Genomic DNA, 16744 nt, shown 5'->3' with positions numbered 1-16744 from the left:
GAATTGAACACGATACATGGCACAACAACCCAGCAAAACAACGCAAGGAAGGAAAGTAGGTACTTAAAAAAAAATAATTGTTAGTATGGCAGCACAGCAGAATATGCCAAAAATTAAGAAATAAAAATTAACAAGTTTCTCTCGTTTTGTCATTTTTGAAGGATAATGTCTCTGTGTTGAAAGGTTGATAGGTCGTTTTCCATTAGATAAATAAGTTTCATTGCATTTATTAGATATGTCTACCGACAGTGTAGAAAATATTTCAGTTAGGGAAGAATTGGTAAGTGTTATTTGTTGTTATTCCGCTTCCAAAAATATTTAAATTTATCCAAGTTTATTGCTTGTTTTTAAAATTGAATAACTTAAGTAGGTGAGAATCGGTGAAATTCAGAGAACTTTGAACTCTTTGCTTTGTGTAAATAGCATACTTAACACTTGTTTAATATTTATTAACGGTGGAAGTTATGAAATGTATTAATTGCGCCTTTAGGCGATTTTGGTGGTAAATACAAAATTATTTTGTAGATTTCGACTGCTGTTAAATTTCTCTCGAACCCAAATATACAAAGGAGCCCCCCTGAACAAAAACACAAGTTTTTGAGATCTAAAGGCCTAACTGAAGATGAGATTAAGAAAGCTTTCGAACAAGGAGCCGCATTATGTACTCTTCCTGCAGTTGCTTCTTCTGAATTGTTGATGTACAGACATTCCAAAACTTCTTGGTTTAAAGAAGTTTTCTTATCAGTGACCATATTTGGAGGAGTTGCTTATGGAATCTACTGGATATACAAGGTAAGAAAACAAACAAAATTTTATTTTTTAATTCTTTGATGGTTTGTTTTCCCGAAACAGCTGAAATATTATTACCTATTTTTAACATTTACCACTCGCAATTTTTGTTTCTCGCTTCTCTTCAATGAGTTCTTTTCAATTTTCCATATAAAAATGTATTATTGGGTGTTTTTAACATATTAAATAAAAAAATATTAGAATCAGTAGTTTTTGTGGTTTTGGAACATTGTATCATACATACTATCATACGTTATTATCTCTTGCATTTACTAGCTTTATGTACTCTAGACCAAATTCAACTCAAAAAAGTATTAGGTCTAATATTTTTTATTGTTAAGTATAATTATGTGGCCTAAAAGAACAATGTGATTAACTCATTATTCTATTCAAGTAAACAGCAAAAAATTGATCATTTTAATTATTTGAAGAGAAGACATACAGCTTTACTATAATATTAATGACACATCACAAAAACAAAAACAGTAGCCGATAACTGTTCTCAAATTTATGGCACCAAAATATAAAATACTTATTTACTCAATAACAACAGTAATACCACAGAAAGAACGGCTTGAGCATCACTGACACGTTTTGTCAAAATTGCAATAATTAAATTATCCATCCGAACTCACAAGCATCGAACTTGCAAACAGCACAATAACAAACAAACACAAACAAACAAACCATCACACCATTTCCCTTTAAGGGTATGCAGAGAGGATAGAACGCCACATCACTCTCTTTGCATATAGATCTCGCTTCCTCTACATTCACACATCGTTTATTAAAACAAAGAAATAAACTGGACCTAAGCGAGACGCTTCGGGTGACACAATCTCCTATTACCCCCAGATGGAACCATCTCGTTTCAATGAAGCAAGCTCAGGGTTCTCATTTATCTAAATAAATACATTAAATCAAAACACATAAAACTTCAACATCAATACTTTTAAAGAAAATAGAAAAATAACTTTCAAGTTAATATATCTGCAAGATATCAAAAAACATTAAAATCCCGACATTAAATCCTGAACATTCTCAAAATTGTTTTCTCTATCTTGGAAAAAATAAACTTTCAACCTTCCGTTGAACCTTTAAAATATTGAAAATACTCATGAATCCAAAAGATTTTTTTTTTAAATTATGAAATTTTATAATCCTTTATTGTTATTAACTATTTTTTCTTCATTTTTCCCATAAACCTATTTTTCTCTACTATTATTTGTCACTATAACTTATGTACCACAGTTGTAAATTTTATTATTATTTTTTTTTAGTAAAAGAAATATTTGCGTTCTTATGATTTACACAAATATTTAATTTTGAGGGCCATTTTCAACGAGTTGTAAAAATAACTCACTATTAGAAAATGGAATCAAGTTGGGGTAGAGTGGGATTCGAACCACGGACCTTTGGTCTGTGAGTCCGAGACACTAGCCACGGGACCACAACCTGGTTGTACAAATAGATATTGTACAAATATATTGTTATGAAAAAAAATTAAAAATCGTTCAATGTGTCCCCCCCCTTCCCAGTGGGCCAGTGGGCCACGGTAAAATTATGAAACGTTGACCGGTCCGCGGCGACAAAAAGGTTGGGGACCACTGGTCTAGATTATAAATGAAGAAAAGTCTCTTACCAAATATTAGCCACCTTGCCTCATCAAAAATCTTCCAGATATTTTTTGTTGCATCAGAAGGAAAAAGTTACCAACGGAATTTATTAAAAAGATATGAATTAATTATGGTGTATACATAAAACCTCCAAAACACAAATATCTGATTTTCTCTTAGTCTTCAAACTTTCTAATTACATTTTCTTAAGGTGACGTTTTTTGGGTTAGTGACTTGCCTAAACGGTGATGATATATTACAATGGGAAGTTAAAATTCATCTTAAATTTTATCTAAAAAGTAAAATTAAGTTTTCTCTATAAAAAATAGAATATGCATATTTTTTTTTTCAAAAAAAAAAATTTTACATTGATCTCGCTGGGAATTGAACCTGGGACCTAAGGCATGGTAAGCAAACACGCTAACCACTCGACCACGAGGCGAACTAATCTCCGCTTTAGGATTTTTACCTGAAAGTACCCAATAAACAATAAAAATCAATGTGACTTTACAGTTAATTAAAAAATATACTCATTAAAAACGAGTCACTTGACCGTTGGACCACAGGATTGTAGTCGTATTGCAAGGTTGGCCTTTGAAATTACTATTCAAAATAAAATAAAACTCTGGACTCGTTCCATACTTCATTTCTAAAATTTAATTAATATTTTAATAAGAATAATATCGTTATAAGCTCAATAAATTTATTTAAGATATCGATATTTTGAACCATGATTATTTGTAGGTTATTCAAAGGTCACTCTTCACCTAAATGTATTCTTTAATAGCCTAATTTCATCCAAAACAAGTTCTTTTTTACCTTGTATTTTTGTAGTCGAATTTAATTTTTCTTCAACTAATTCATAATTTTCCTCCTTAAAACAGGTTTCAGTAGTAAAGAGAACTGTATTTTTTTTTTTATAAAAAAAATTATAAAATGCCAAAATGATAGATTTTGCTCGTATAGTGACAAAAATAAATGCATGCACCCTAAAATAAGCAGTGTTGTAGGTACTGTTCCGTTTTATGTTTTGAATCAGGTTTATGTTTTCATTGATTATAAATAGGTATTATTTCCGGTTTAATTCTGAAGAGTTGTTGGGAACACCGCAATAAGCTTATTAAGGTAGAATACAATATACCTGAGGTATTTTTATGCAATATACACATTTAGGTCAGCATATAATTCTTGAGAATTGACGTTGTAAAATGTTGTGATTGCTTTTTGTTAAAAATGTTGTTTTTTTTAAATTAGTGAACTCAGCAATGAATGCAACAAAAACAACTAGCATCACTAAAATGTAATTTTAAAATGTCTCAGTGAGGCTTGTAATGCATATGTTGTCATCTGTAATTTATTTTTACTTTCATTTTTCCTAAAAATAAAAAAGAATTTTTGAACTAAGAATGACGTGGCATAATCAGATAAACCAAAATCCCAAGTCTAGTCTTGTCAAAAGCAGACACAACCGAAGGGTATGTATGACAAGATGTATGAAATTGGAGGAAGCTAGGAATGTATGTCAGGATAGATGTGTGTGGCGGTCCACTATCACTGCTTACCCTTGTAAAAAAAAATTATAATTAATATTGTTTCCTTTAAAGTAATCTCAATCGGATATAATTCATTTATGCCAGCCTTTTTTCCAATCCTCAAAACACTTCTGAAACACACTTTTTGGTATGGTCTTCAGTTCTGTTAGCGATTCGGTCTTTAAAAGTCATCTTTTCATATTCCTCTTTATCTTTGGGAACAGAGAAAAGTCACAGGGGGCCAAGTCCGGTAAATACGGTGGCTAGAGCATCAATGTGATCTGTTTTTTTTACAAAAAATTGCAAACAAGCCGCGGGGCGTAAGCTGGCAAGTTTCATTTTTGCTCCGGAATAATCTGGAAAATTCGTCAATCACACCAAAACGCGTCTTACTAGTTTGTCTGTCAAAAACTAAGTATGCATTGAAAATGCCTGAAAATTAAGTTTAATTTCAAACATGTGTACCAATCAAAGTAAAAAAAAGGTTATTACCAATTACGTATTCAAATTGGAAATGGAAATATTCTGTGTATTTTTTCATCAAACCACATATACAGTCGAACTCAGTTATAACGATCACGGAAATAGTGAGATCTCGGATGTAACGAGGAAACATAAGTTGACATTTTAGTTCATGGTTTTCTCCATACAATTATTCACTGATATATCGAGCTACTTCTCGGACATACCAAACAAAAATATTGTCAAAAATTACCCAAAAAATCTTCAATTGTTAAAAACATCATTCTCGAAATAAAAACGTGATAAAATCCAAACGGTCGGCTAACGTAAAGGATAAACACCGCCGGGCGTTGGGATCGGATTATGTTTATGATAGCTATGCAAGTACCTAATTGGATTTTTTGCTGACAATATTGAAAAATGAACACACATGGTTTTTAAAAATCCAAGCTTTGTGAACTTAGTAAGTGCCGGTTCGGCACATTGCTACAATTTACAGCTGCTTTTATAGTTTATGAATGACATGCTTGTTTTGGGGGTTTTTACAGGGTTTTTAAGATTTTTGAATGTTCTATGGTTATTTCAATACACAATAAACATTACAAGTGGGTGATGTCAAATGAGTTCTAGACCAGATCAGTTAAAACTTAACCCCTGAATAATAAATATGTCTACTAACAAGAGGAAGTGTCTCTCAATTCGTGAAAAACTGGCAATTATTTGTGAAATTGAATGTGGCGCGAAAAATGTGGAATTGTGTACAAAGTTTTCTCTATCTTCATCCACAGTGTCAACATTGTGGAAAAATAAGGATATTTATTTGTCTGCATTTGAAAAGAATATCACGGACACAAACAAATTTAGAAAGTGCGATCGTACTAATGTCGATGACGCTTTGCTCCAATGGTTTTGTACCCGAAGAAACGCAGGATTTTGCATCAATGGATCATATTTACTTGTTTATTTAGTGACAATGTGCAATAGCGATTGTATAAAAAAAAACATTTCTCTGGTATAATGAGTAACGTTTATAATGAGCAAATTCAATCGGTCCGATGGGACCGATTGAATTTGGAGATGTTTCTCGTAATAACCAAGTTCGACTGTATTATGTTTGAATAATCTTGTTCTCATGTAGGCTTTCATATCTGTTTAGATAAAAATCCCAAAATGTCTTAATTCCAATGCTCTAGTCTGCATTTCGGACATACCCAAAATATTATAAATATTATATTATAACAGAGACAAAGCGGCTCGACTGTGGACTCATCTCCCATCCACTGTCAAAGATGTTACTACATTATCTCTGTTTAAATCACATCTCCTTTCTCTTCCTTAATATGTCCTCCTTTCCTTTTTCCTCTTTTTTCCTTTTTCCTATTGAGTAATAGTTTTGATTTAAGTTAATTTATAAACAAATACGTTTATTTCTATTTTTATATATCTTTAGCTTTTTAATCTTTTTTTTTTCAATTGAATATTTTCCAAAACTTAAATTATAAAAATAAAACTTTTATTTTATTGGTTGGTTGGAAGAAATTGCCATTTGGCAATAAGTCCGCCAATGTACAAATAACATTATGTACAAAAAGTGAAATAAATAAAATTAAAAAAAAAAGAAAATTCGTTTTTAAAGATTTCTCAACCGAGATAAAGGAATTATTAGAGAATGTGAAAAATCTAGGCATTTACGGTGCTTATGAGCTATCATTGGCTAGTTATGTGATCACTACACACTGTCACATTCGCCATTCTGCAAATATTTGTGATTTCCACATTACTTAAACCAGCCAAAGACAGGTTGTAAACCCTGTGAATGCTTAGATTTCCACAATACCAATAATTTATTTCTTCGTTGAGATATCTGTCAAAAACTTATTTCCTTCATCTCTGTTGAAATATTGATCTTATTAGATGATTTTCCAGTATAAGTCTACAAATGTTTGGACATTCTCAAAATATTAATAAAAGGTATCTTAAAAATGAAATGCATAGTTTTATTTATTATTTTACAGTTTTTAATATTATGTATTTGTTTTTACATATTTTCTCTATCAATATTATGTACCTCTTGATTTCTCAAACCAGTTATTCCACATTTACCTACTTGGGTATCATTTTCTAATCGACTTGAGTTTTCTATATTTTTCTCCGAATAAAGTGATTCTTAACACAAGTATTAACTATTTTCCAGAAATGGTTAGAAGGTTTGCTGTTTGGAGCGCGTCCCAAAAAGAAAACAGTAGATGAGAGACTAGAGGAACTAAGCAAATCTTTAGAAAGTAGCATGACCGAACTCAAACAGGAGATTGTCACAGTTCGGTCCGAAGTTGATAGATTGAGTAATTTGCAAGGAAATAGTAATCTTACGCGAGGACAAATCGATGGGCTCAAAACAGATTTAGCATCCATCAAAGGAATTCTTCTCAACAGGTAAAAATAACATCTTATTTGGTTTTATCTAAATTGTCTTTCTGAAAACGATTCTTAATATTAAAAATACCACTTTCACTTTATCAATTTCAGAAGAAAATAAGAAATAAAGTATTTAATATTTTTAGTTAAATAAACCAAAATATTTTCTGTAACCGATGCAATTGCAAAACTGTTGTGCAATGCTAGCAATGTAATAAAATAGACGATTAAACATGACATGACCGAAAGGGAAAAATGTAAACTGTTTTAAAATTTCACTTTTTTTATAATTTTTTATTTCAATAATTCATCTGCAGATAAATATAATACATTAAGTTACACTGATGGTCGGCTAGTCAGCCTCGTGGTGTAGTGGTCAGCGCATTTGCCTACCATGCACGAGGTCTCGGGTCCGATTCCCGACATGGTTGACACGAAATATTAATTTAAAACGGCGGTTTTACGTTAGATTGTTTCATATATATAGTTCCTGCAAGCATAAGACTGATCGTCTTACCTTCATTCAACAAAAATGATCAAGATACGCTGCAATTGGCGTACCAAGGCAGTGCCCTATGCACCATTAGGCGTCTAAAGAGAGTGATAATATGTAATATAAAGTCCTACTAAATTGCATTAATGCAATTCTTGAAGTAATATCGTTTTGATTTGATTTCCCAATTTGTATTTAGTAAATATAAAATAATTATTGTTCACTGTTTTGTTAGTTTCTTTCAATTCTGTATTGAAGGAGACAAATTTGCATATGAAATCATTTTTCAATTAAAACTGCATTTTTGTCTCATTTTACATACATACTTACAGTTGACAGTTATACTTGGTTACAACGAGATCTCAGATATAATGAGGAAACATTTGTTGACATTTTTGTTTACCGTTTTCTCCATAAATTTATTCACTTTTATAACGAGCTACTTCTCGGACATACTGAACAAAAATATTGTCAACAGTTGAGCACTTTTCAATTGTTTAAAAATATAATTATAGAAATAAGAAGCTAAGTAATAAAAATCCAAATGGGTAGCTAATTTAAAGGAGATGTGCCGCTGGGCGTCAGGATCGGATGACGTTTATGACACTATGTAAGTGTCTAAGTACCTAATTGGTGTTTTTTCTGGCAACATAGAAAACGTATCACACATATGATTATAGTTGCGTGTAAAAAATCCAAGCTTTGTATACTCAGTAAGTACTGGCTCACCACCTGATTACAATTTACAACTTCTTTTATAGTTTATGAATGGCATCCTTGTTTCAGGGTTTTTATAATGTTTTTTTAATGTTCTATGGTCAATGTCTATGCATAATAAACATTTCGAGTGGGTGATGTCAGATCAATTAAAAACTAACCCTTGAATTATAAACATCTCTACTAACAAGAGGAAGTGTCTCTCAATTGGTGAAAAAGTGGCAATTATTTGTGAAATCGAATGTGGCATAGAAAATGTTGAAGTGTGTAAAAAAAATTCCTCATCACATTGTCAATAAATAATGATCTGGTATAACGAGCAAATTCAATTGGTCCCATCTTCCTCGTAATAACCAAGTTCGACTGTATATCTACCCACTAATGTTAGAGACACCCCTTCTTTATTTACATTTAAGCCAAGATTGAAATGTCACTATATAAATATTTAAGTTGTTCCTTTATCCTTCTTCTTTCCTTCCTATCCCCTCTCCTCTCTTCATAGTATTGTGTTAATTTTGTGTGTATTTTTATTTCCTTAACCTTTGTTTTTGATTTTTGTAAAAAATTGTATGATTCAATATGTCAATGTACTTGTAATTTTCTAAAACTAAACGGTTTGGGTGGGTAGGAAGAAATTGCCTTAAGGCAATATGCCCGCCATTATATGTCTTTAAACTGTATATGTATAAAAAGTGTTAAATAAATAAATATATTAATTCAATCATGGAAAAATTGTACCACCGCGCATCAGTCGCCTTATTTACCAGTAAAATTTGTGCACGTTGTTGGTCTTAGGTTCAATTTCCCCCCACCTCTATTCTTTTGTTAAGGAAACATTTCAGCATTTCATCATATGCGAAATGAGATTTGAAGGAATTATAATTGTACTACTTTTATTACTAATTCTGTTATTAGAAACCAATTTCCTTCACTGGGCATCCGAGCAGAGCCTCCCTCGATTCCCGCCTGGCAGCTGCAGAGCTCGGCGCATCTCGGAGATAGCAGGACTGACCCCGAAGACAAAGACGATAAGGAGGAGCATCCTGAGGACGCACTGAGGGCTGGTCGGGGGAACCGCAGTGAGAGTGGAGGGTCCAATTCCAGCGAAGGGGACGCCATCACCAAGAACAGTGACAGTAGTCTGGAGATAATGTGAGAATCAAGATATGACTTCGTAGCGCTGCTTGTATTAATAAATTTATATTTTTCATGACTGTGCAGCAGGAAGTTGCGATCCAAAAAACAATATCATATCTTATAGTCTTAGAAACAAGGTACAAAATAATATTAGGTTTAAAAGAATGTAAACTATTTTCAGTTTTAGTTGGCTTGTTAAGTCTTAAAAGACTGGTAAATAATCCATTTGCGCGCTATGATATAACATCGTGTTACCACTAGCAAAAGATGGAATATTTTAAAGCTCAGACATTTGGAAAAAAAACATGGAGACATACTTTTTAATAATTCCTTTTCCATAAATTATGCGAATAAACATAATTTATATATGTTTATTATTAAGGCGGCCTCCGTGGTGTAGTGGTCAGACGCTTGACTCACACACGGAAGGTTTCGGGTTCGATTCCCGGTGAGAACACATAAATTAAATGTGATTTTCATCAAGCCTGTGTGTTCTGTGATGTAATTTACCACTAATTGGGCCGGGCCTCCTGGCCTGTTGTGGTGCAAAAAAAAAAAACATTTTAAACTACTTCCTGCTGCACAAACATGATATTGGCTTTTATTAATATATCTGTTGCCTGAAACAAATTATTTATAATATGTATCTATATAACAATAATTTTACAATTTATATTATTTTGTAAATATAATTATTTATCCTATTCTTTTATAAGTAGGCCAGCATCCGCATGCACTGGCAACATAATATTATGTTATCTTTAATTTATTGTGTGTTTTGTACTTTGATATTTTTTCTTTTTTTTTAAACATTTTCGGAGAAACTAATGGACTATAATAGATCATTTAAAAATACAGTAAACTGACCATGGCCAGATATTGCTTACCCAGTAGTTATTCAATGTAAAGTGAGAATTAACGATTAATTTTTGAATGGGTTATAGTCCCGATTAAGAGATCCGAGGTTCAAACCTTGCTTTACACAATGGTTATTAACGACTGAAACAAAATGTCCCTAAACCTAAAATATTTGTACATTACAACTGGGAATGCCCAGACTTCTATATTACCTCCTTATAAATGTTCTTCATCTCTGTTGTAATGTGTTAATATAAACAGCTCCCCAGGGAGTTGAATCCAGTCATTGTTTACAAAAATTTGGACAAACTCAAAATATTCTTGCTAAAATATTTGAGTAAATCATAAAAACGCAAATATTTTCATTTAAAAAAAAGAAATGATTTATGTAACATCCATAATGTTTGGTAACATTTTTTAAGACATCTATGCAAATTTTGCATACTCTTAAGGAAAAATTATCAACAAAATTTTTTTATAATATTGTTATTATCAACGCTTTATAAGCATTTCAAATTTCTGATGAGAATCTGCAAAGTTCAATTTGCATCTTCTAAAATTATATTCAATTGGTTTTTTTTAAGATGTTTCTTCCTTTTTCGTATCTCATTGCTCTCTACTGCTTCTTTCTTATTAATTTTAAATTTTATTATAAAAATTACATAAGACAATACTTTGAAAAAAATCAATCATACCAATTTAGTAAAAATATTTTTAATTTACAATACCATATCAACAACGGAAAGGAAAAACTTCCAAAGCGACATGTAGTCAGCTTTATAGAAGAAACAATAATATTTTTTTGATTTTTTAATTAATAAAAAAAAATAGATCATAAATTTAAATAAAAATTACAGTAAAACCTCGTTTTTATGTTCCTCAATTTTACGTTTTCCCGCTTTTACACCAAAATGTTCCGGACCCATTTTTCTTCATACATTCTCGTACAAATATTTCCCTTAATTAACGTTTAAAAATTTTTTTCGGAATTCATTTAATGTGTCAAAAAAGCCAAAATTATGTCATAATAATAGAGCCGCGGTTCGCGCGCCACTGCTGTGCCACGCGAATGAAGAATAAAAACAGGTAATTAAATGATAAATTATTGTTTTAACCTAAATTCAAAGCAGGTGCAGTGTAATTGACCCTTTTGTTTAAGTGTCATGAGTTAGTTTTAGGTTTTATTTGAACATAAACATCATATTGACTTGTAAAAATCATGATACGCGGTTAACAAACTTTTAGGAACAATAAAGTTGTAATATCAATAAATTGCGATGTTTAAAACATAACAATAGACATATTTAAAGTAAAGATTTTTTTTAAAGTTGTCATAAAAGTGTGAAATAATTTTACAGCGATCTATATGACAGTTGTTTTTAGTGATGCCATAGAAAAAAAAGTGATACCATATAAATAAAATTTCCCAACATTTAGGGGAAAAAATATTGTATGTTTTTTTATGCAAATTCAAAATTTTATATTCATTATTATTTATTTTCACATAAAATAATTTTAGCATGCTGTTTTTAAATCAAATAAAAAAACTAGATTACATAATATCATTTGAAAAAATACAAAATATAAAAATATTTTTACTGAAATCATTGAAAATAGTCAAAAAAATATGAACAATCCCCAATTATCACCGTTTTTACAACTTTTCTGGAAGTATATGTACACTATAGTGTGGCAAATTAATTTTATTTTTACGTAATTTCTATTTTTTCCATACATTTTTCATTTCCTCACTTTTTTTCAGTTTGACAGTTTTTTTATTGCGTTTTCCTCAGTTTTACACTTTTTTCATCGCTCCCTTGAAAAATGTAAAAAGGGGGTTTTACTGTATGTAGGAATCGCTCTAAAATATTGGGTATGTATGAGATTTTTTTATAAATTAAAAAAAAGCAAAACAACTTTAATTTTCTCTTTTGTAAACCTGCTACATGACGCTTTGGAACTTTTTCCTTTCCACTGTCGATATATATTCTATTTATAGAAACAATAACAACTCAATAGAGCACAATATAAAATTTTATAATTCTGAATCAAATGCATAAATTAATTTTAAAATACTCATATATTATAAGGTTCATAAAATAATATATTTTTGCTCTGCAACAATATCAGAATTTTTATTCATGATTATTGAACTAAATATGTTTGTCCTAAATGTGGTTTAAATTTATATTTAGTCAAAATAATTGTAGAATTTGCTGTAGTGAATCTGATATACTTCAATTTGAATATAACATGTTTGGTTGTGGATTTGTGTTACTACTTATTTTTGTTTTGGTGTGGTATTTTGCTAGATTTGTAATATAACTTGATGAATTATATACTCGCATATTATGTAACAAAATAAATATATTTGTAGTTATAAATCTTTTGATTCTCATTCGTGTTGCTGCGAAACAATCTTCTGAACACTTTCTGTTGCCGTGTCCCTTTGCCTCTTAAAATTTAGCATTCACAGACAAGATTTTAACCAATTTGTGTATTACACGACAAAATGTTTTCTGAGTCAAAATCTAATTATTTTTAATATTAATTTAAAGCTTTAAGATCAAATCTATTGTGGAAGGACCTATGAGTATAGGTATAAAACAACTGTTTTACCGGAGAGCCCAAACAATGTTTGAAAACTTATTTATAAGCTTGTACTTCCAAGAGAATAAGGGCATTTGTCAAATAGAGTTCCCAAATATGTTACTAGTAGTATTTGCCAGTAGTGTTGCTGTTATGCAACCGAGCGTTACGCAGTATTTACTAGATTCAAATCCTACACCAAGAAGTCTCCTGCGTCTGCGACTCCTACTGACCGTTTGAATCCCAATAGTAAGTAACAAATTTATTTTTTTACTGGATTGTATTTCTTAGACCCTTATTACTTGAAAAAATGTGAGATTTCCCTATGCCAAAAACAATGTTTGAAAATATATTTTAAAACATTGTTTTTGGCTCTCCTATAAAATTGTTTTTTTTGTACTTATATTCATAAGTCATCCCACCATAGAAATAAAGTATTCTCTAATATATTTACGAGGGAAATATATATTTTTTAATATTTGATATTTTGAAAATGTATGCAAGATATTAAACCTTTAATCTATCAGTGAAATCTGTGGATGACTGAACTTTCTTAATGCATATGTAGGGTCCATAGTCCATAGTCGATGACACACACGTGTTAAATTAGTTTACCTAAAAGAGACCAATGACCGACGATGCAATGTCATCATTTTCAATCAAATCCTATACATTCGTAAATGCAACTCTGAGTATTTCACATGAAATCGGAGGGCATCGTTCTACAGTACATTCACACCGTCCCTACCATGAAGAAATGAACTACAAAGGAACATCGTCTATAAAGAGACCACAGTACGCAGCCAACATCAGTCAGTCAGTTCAGTTCACGTCAGACCAGCTCGACGACATCACACAGTTCCAGCATGTAGTTCAAGTGCAGTTTCTTCAACTCCTTATCGACGTAACACTCGTCCGACATAATTCATTATTTATTCACCATGAAATAAATAAACATCAAACAGCAACCTCATGTCTTCTCTGTCAATCTCTAACTGGGGTAGGAACTCCAACCAAACACCCAACTACTAAATCCTACACATATTATGTATTTTATTATTATAAATTTCAATGAGGAAGTTCAGTCGTTTTTTTATTTTTTAATAGACTATCAAACTAAGCCAAATTAATTTTATTTTTATTGTATCGCTACGATTTTTAAATGTTTTGTAAATTTTTAATTATCGCGCGCGTGATGTCACTATTTCTCTTCTGTGAGTTGTCCCGATTGCTGAGGTGGCCACCCGAAAACCGGGAATCTATCACACACTCGTCATTGGTTGATTTAGAAAAACTTGTGACGTCATTTAAAGTATTTCATATTTTTCATACATTTTAGAGAAACTACAATTAAATGCAAAAAAAATTACCGCATGTAAGAAAAAAAAATTATATCCAAACTTTGATCTAACAAAGTTCCTGAATAGTCTTTTTTTATTATGGGAAAAAATCATTGTTTGCATTTTATGCTAATTCAAATTTTTATTTTTGTATTTTTAAGGTTAAGTACCTACATAAAATTATTTTAAAATGTTTTTTTTAATTCAATAAAAAAAATACATTGTAGTTTGGTGATTGAAAAAATATAAAATATTTTTAATGAAATCATAGGTAAATATGAATAATCCCCAATTATGACAGTTTTTACCATTTTTCTGCAGTTTTTCATTTCCTCGCTTTAGCGTTTTCCTCAGTTCAACACTCTTTTTTGTTGCTCCCTTGAAAAACGTGAAACAGGGGTTTTACTGTATATAAAAAAATAAACAGAAATGCAAGCATAACATCATTGCTTTAATAATGTAATTATGCATTTATAACAAACTTAAATCTAACAAATTCTCTTTTTTAACCCTTTTTTTACTGACGTGTCTTCTAAGTCCCACTTAATAAAAACTCCATACAAACTTTAGCCATTTATCATAAGAGTACAGTGGTGCCTCGCATAACGAACGCCTCGCACAGCGAACGCTGCACACAACGAACTTCCTTTTCGTTCATTTCACGATTCATACAACGAACTTCGCTTCACACAACGAACTTCACTTCACACAACGAAGTCGCCCACTTCACACGATCACTGCCGATTTATTGCATCCTTCCGCGCAGGCAGTCGTTAGTCACTGAGCAGTACGCTTAACTTACGCACGTGTCGCAGCAATCGTTGAAGAGGATGTAGAGGAGCTTATTGAGGAACACAAAGAAGAGCTGACAACTGAAGAGCTCCAAACACTTCTGGCCCAACAACAGGACAATGCTCAAAGGGAAGCGTCATCTGATAACGAGGAGCAACAATCAAACAATCAACCAATTCCAACTGCTGACATCAAGAACATCCTGGTCAAATGGAAAGCAGTTCAGGAGTTTACCAATGCCCACTATCCGGATTCCGCTGAAGCAAACAGGATCAACGACCTGTACTCCGATACTCTTGTCCGTTATTTCCGGCAGATGTTGAAGAAAAGAGAGAAACAAACGACTTTGGACAGGTTTTTCACTGCACCATCGGCCAAAAAGCGGAAAATGGATGAAGATGTGCAAAATTCGATTATTTCTTAAAATTAAAAAATGTGTGTTTTTTTCATTATGTTTTTAGATGTATCTAAATAAAAATAATAACAAAAAATTTATCTTTTTTTTATGTCATCTTACCATATTTTATGCTACAGAACGAATTATTTTTTTTAACATGTATTGTTATGGGAAAACGCGTTTCACATAACGAACTTTTCGCATAACGAACTTGCTCCTGGAACAAATTAAGTTCGTTGTGTGAGGCACCACTGTACTTTTAATTTATTTTCCTCTTCACCGTGTTTTGAATTATTCGTACGAAAAAATTCACTGAACCCACTATTTTTTTCAAAAATTCAGTAAACAAAGGGTTAATCATAATGGAAAATATTTTTTAAAAAATAATGCTGTGAAAAAAGTCTCAGACTTTTTTTTAAAATGATTAATATAATTATACATTTTTTAACATTTCAATTTTCATATTTTTACTAAAACTAAAATCCCACCAGGCCACTTTCTGTAGCTTGTTAGTGAACTGAACTGTTAGTGAACTGAACTGAACTGTTAGAACTGAAAGTTAAAATTATAATCTTGTATTAAATACTTAATAAATAAAATTAAATAGTTGAAATTATTAATAATTTTTTTTTTGACAGCTCCACTGTATAGTTTTGCAATTGTGTAAAGCTGTTTCGTATTAAATAAATATTATAAATTATTGCGTTATTTTCCATTCATATTAAAAATATCTAATACAATACAAAAACCTTTGACCCCAAAACTGATTCAATTTAAATTTGCAAAAAATAAAAGTGCGTTTACACAATTACATGTATATTTGATTTCTTATGTTCACAGTACATAGAAGACACAGGAACATTTATTGCGGAGTGGATTTACATAATATAATATATATTGAACAAGTGAAAACGAAGAGAATTGACTTAATTTCATATGATTAAAGGTGACTGTTAAATGAATGATATATTCATATGTTTTTTTTTTGTGATTGTAAATATAATTTTTATGATTTAATGTCTTTAAGAAAAATAGCAAATCATTAAAATCTGCAGTGAAAATCTATTGTAGCATCAAGTATTATGTCATGTTGTATGATTTTTATTGCTTTATTACCGATAATTTGAGCTTTATGTTTACTAATTTTATGTTCATAAATCGTCTATATTTTCAATTCTGACAGATTTCAATCATATTTATGTTATGAAACAATATTTTTTTTAAATACAAACACATTTTAATTAGTATTTTATGTTTTTTTTCTGTTACAATTTGTAAAGTGTTTAAAATGTTCAAAACAAAAATCCTGTTTTAGGTGTTAATATAACATGTATGTCATATCTTAACTCTTTCTCATCCGAATTTGAAAAAAAAAATACAACACTAACATGTGTACTGGCATAATTTAACATTTTTCAAAATATTTTTTTACAAATAATTCAAGAGTTATTTTGTGATTTTTTTTAAAGCCACTGTGATTGTGAGGGGTAAAATCCTTTTTGAAAAAAGTTCGTATGTAGATAAATGAATAATTTTTGTAAGCTTTTAAATAAATTTTATATTTACATAATTCATGAATAAAATAAATAAACAAAAACTATTATTAC

At 30.7% G+C, this 16744-nt stretch overlaps 1 protein-coding gene across 2 annotated transcripts; it reads left to right on the top strand.

The window, feature by feature from the left end:
• Positions 1 to 16384, top strand: Pex14 (peroxisomal biogenesis factor 14). Of its 2 annotated transcripts, XM_088242342.1 has the most exons (5): positions 1 to 280; positions 526 to 792; positions 6594 to 6832; positions 8940 to 9176; positions 15978 to 16384. In XM_088242342.1, exons 1-5 carry the CDS (start codon positions 236 to 238, stop codon positions 15982 to 15984), a joined length of 795 nt encoding a protein of 264 aa, XP_088098468.1. In that variant the 5' UTR covers positions 1 to 235; the 3' UTR covers positions 15985 to 16384. The 2 variants fall into 2 exon arrangements, with proteins under 2 accessions (XP_088098468.1, XP_088098469.1); XM_088242343.1 differs by lacking the exon at positions 15978 to 16384 and having other exon boundaries at positions 12 to 280; positions 8940 to 9306.
• Positions 16385 to 16744: the final 360 nt, after the last annotated feature.

The sequence above is a fragment of the Micrasema longulum genome, unplaced genomic scaffold (assembly GCF_059751315.1).
Source record: "Micrasema longulum isolate JH-2025_06_02 unplaced genomic scaffold, ASM5975131v1 h1tg003674l, whole genome shotgun sequence".
Lineage (NCBI taxonomy): Eukaryota > Metazoa > Arthropoda > Insecta > Trichoptera > Brachycentridae > Micrasema > Micrasema longulum.
The sequence above is the reverse complement of the archived record's forward strand: the minus strand, read 5'-3'. Positions and strand labels throughout refer to the sequence as shown.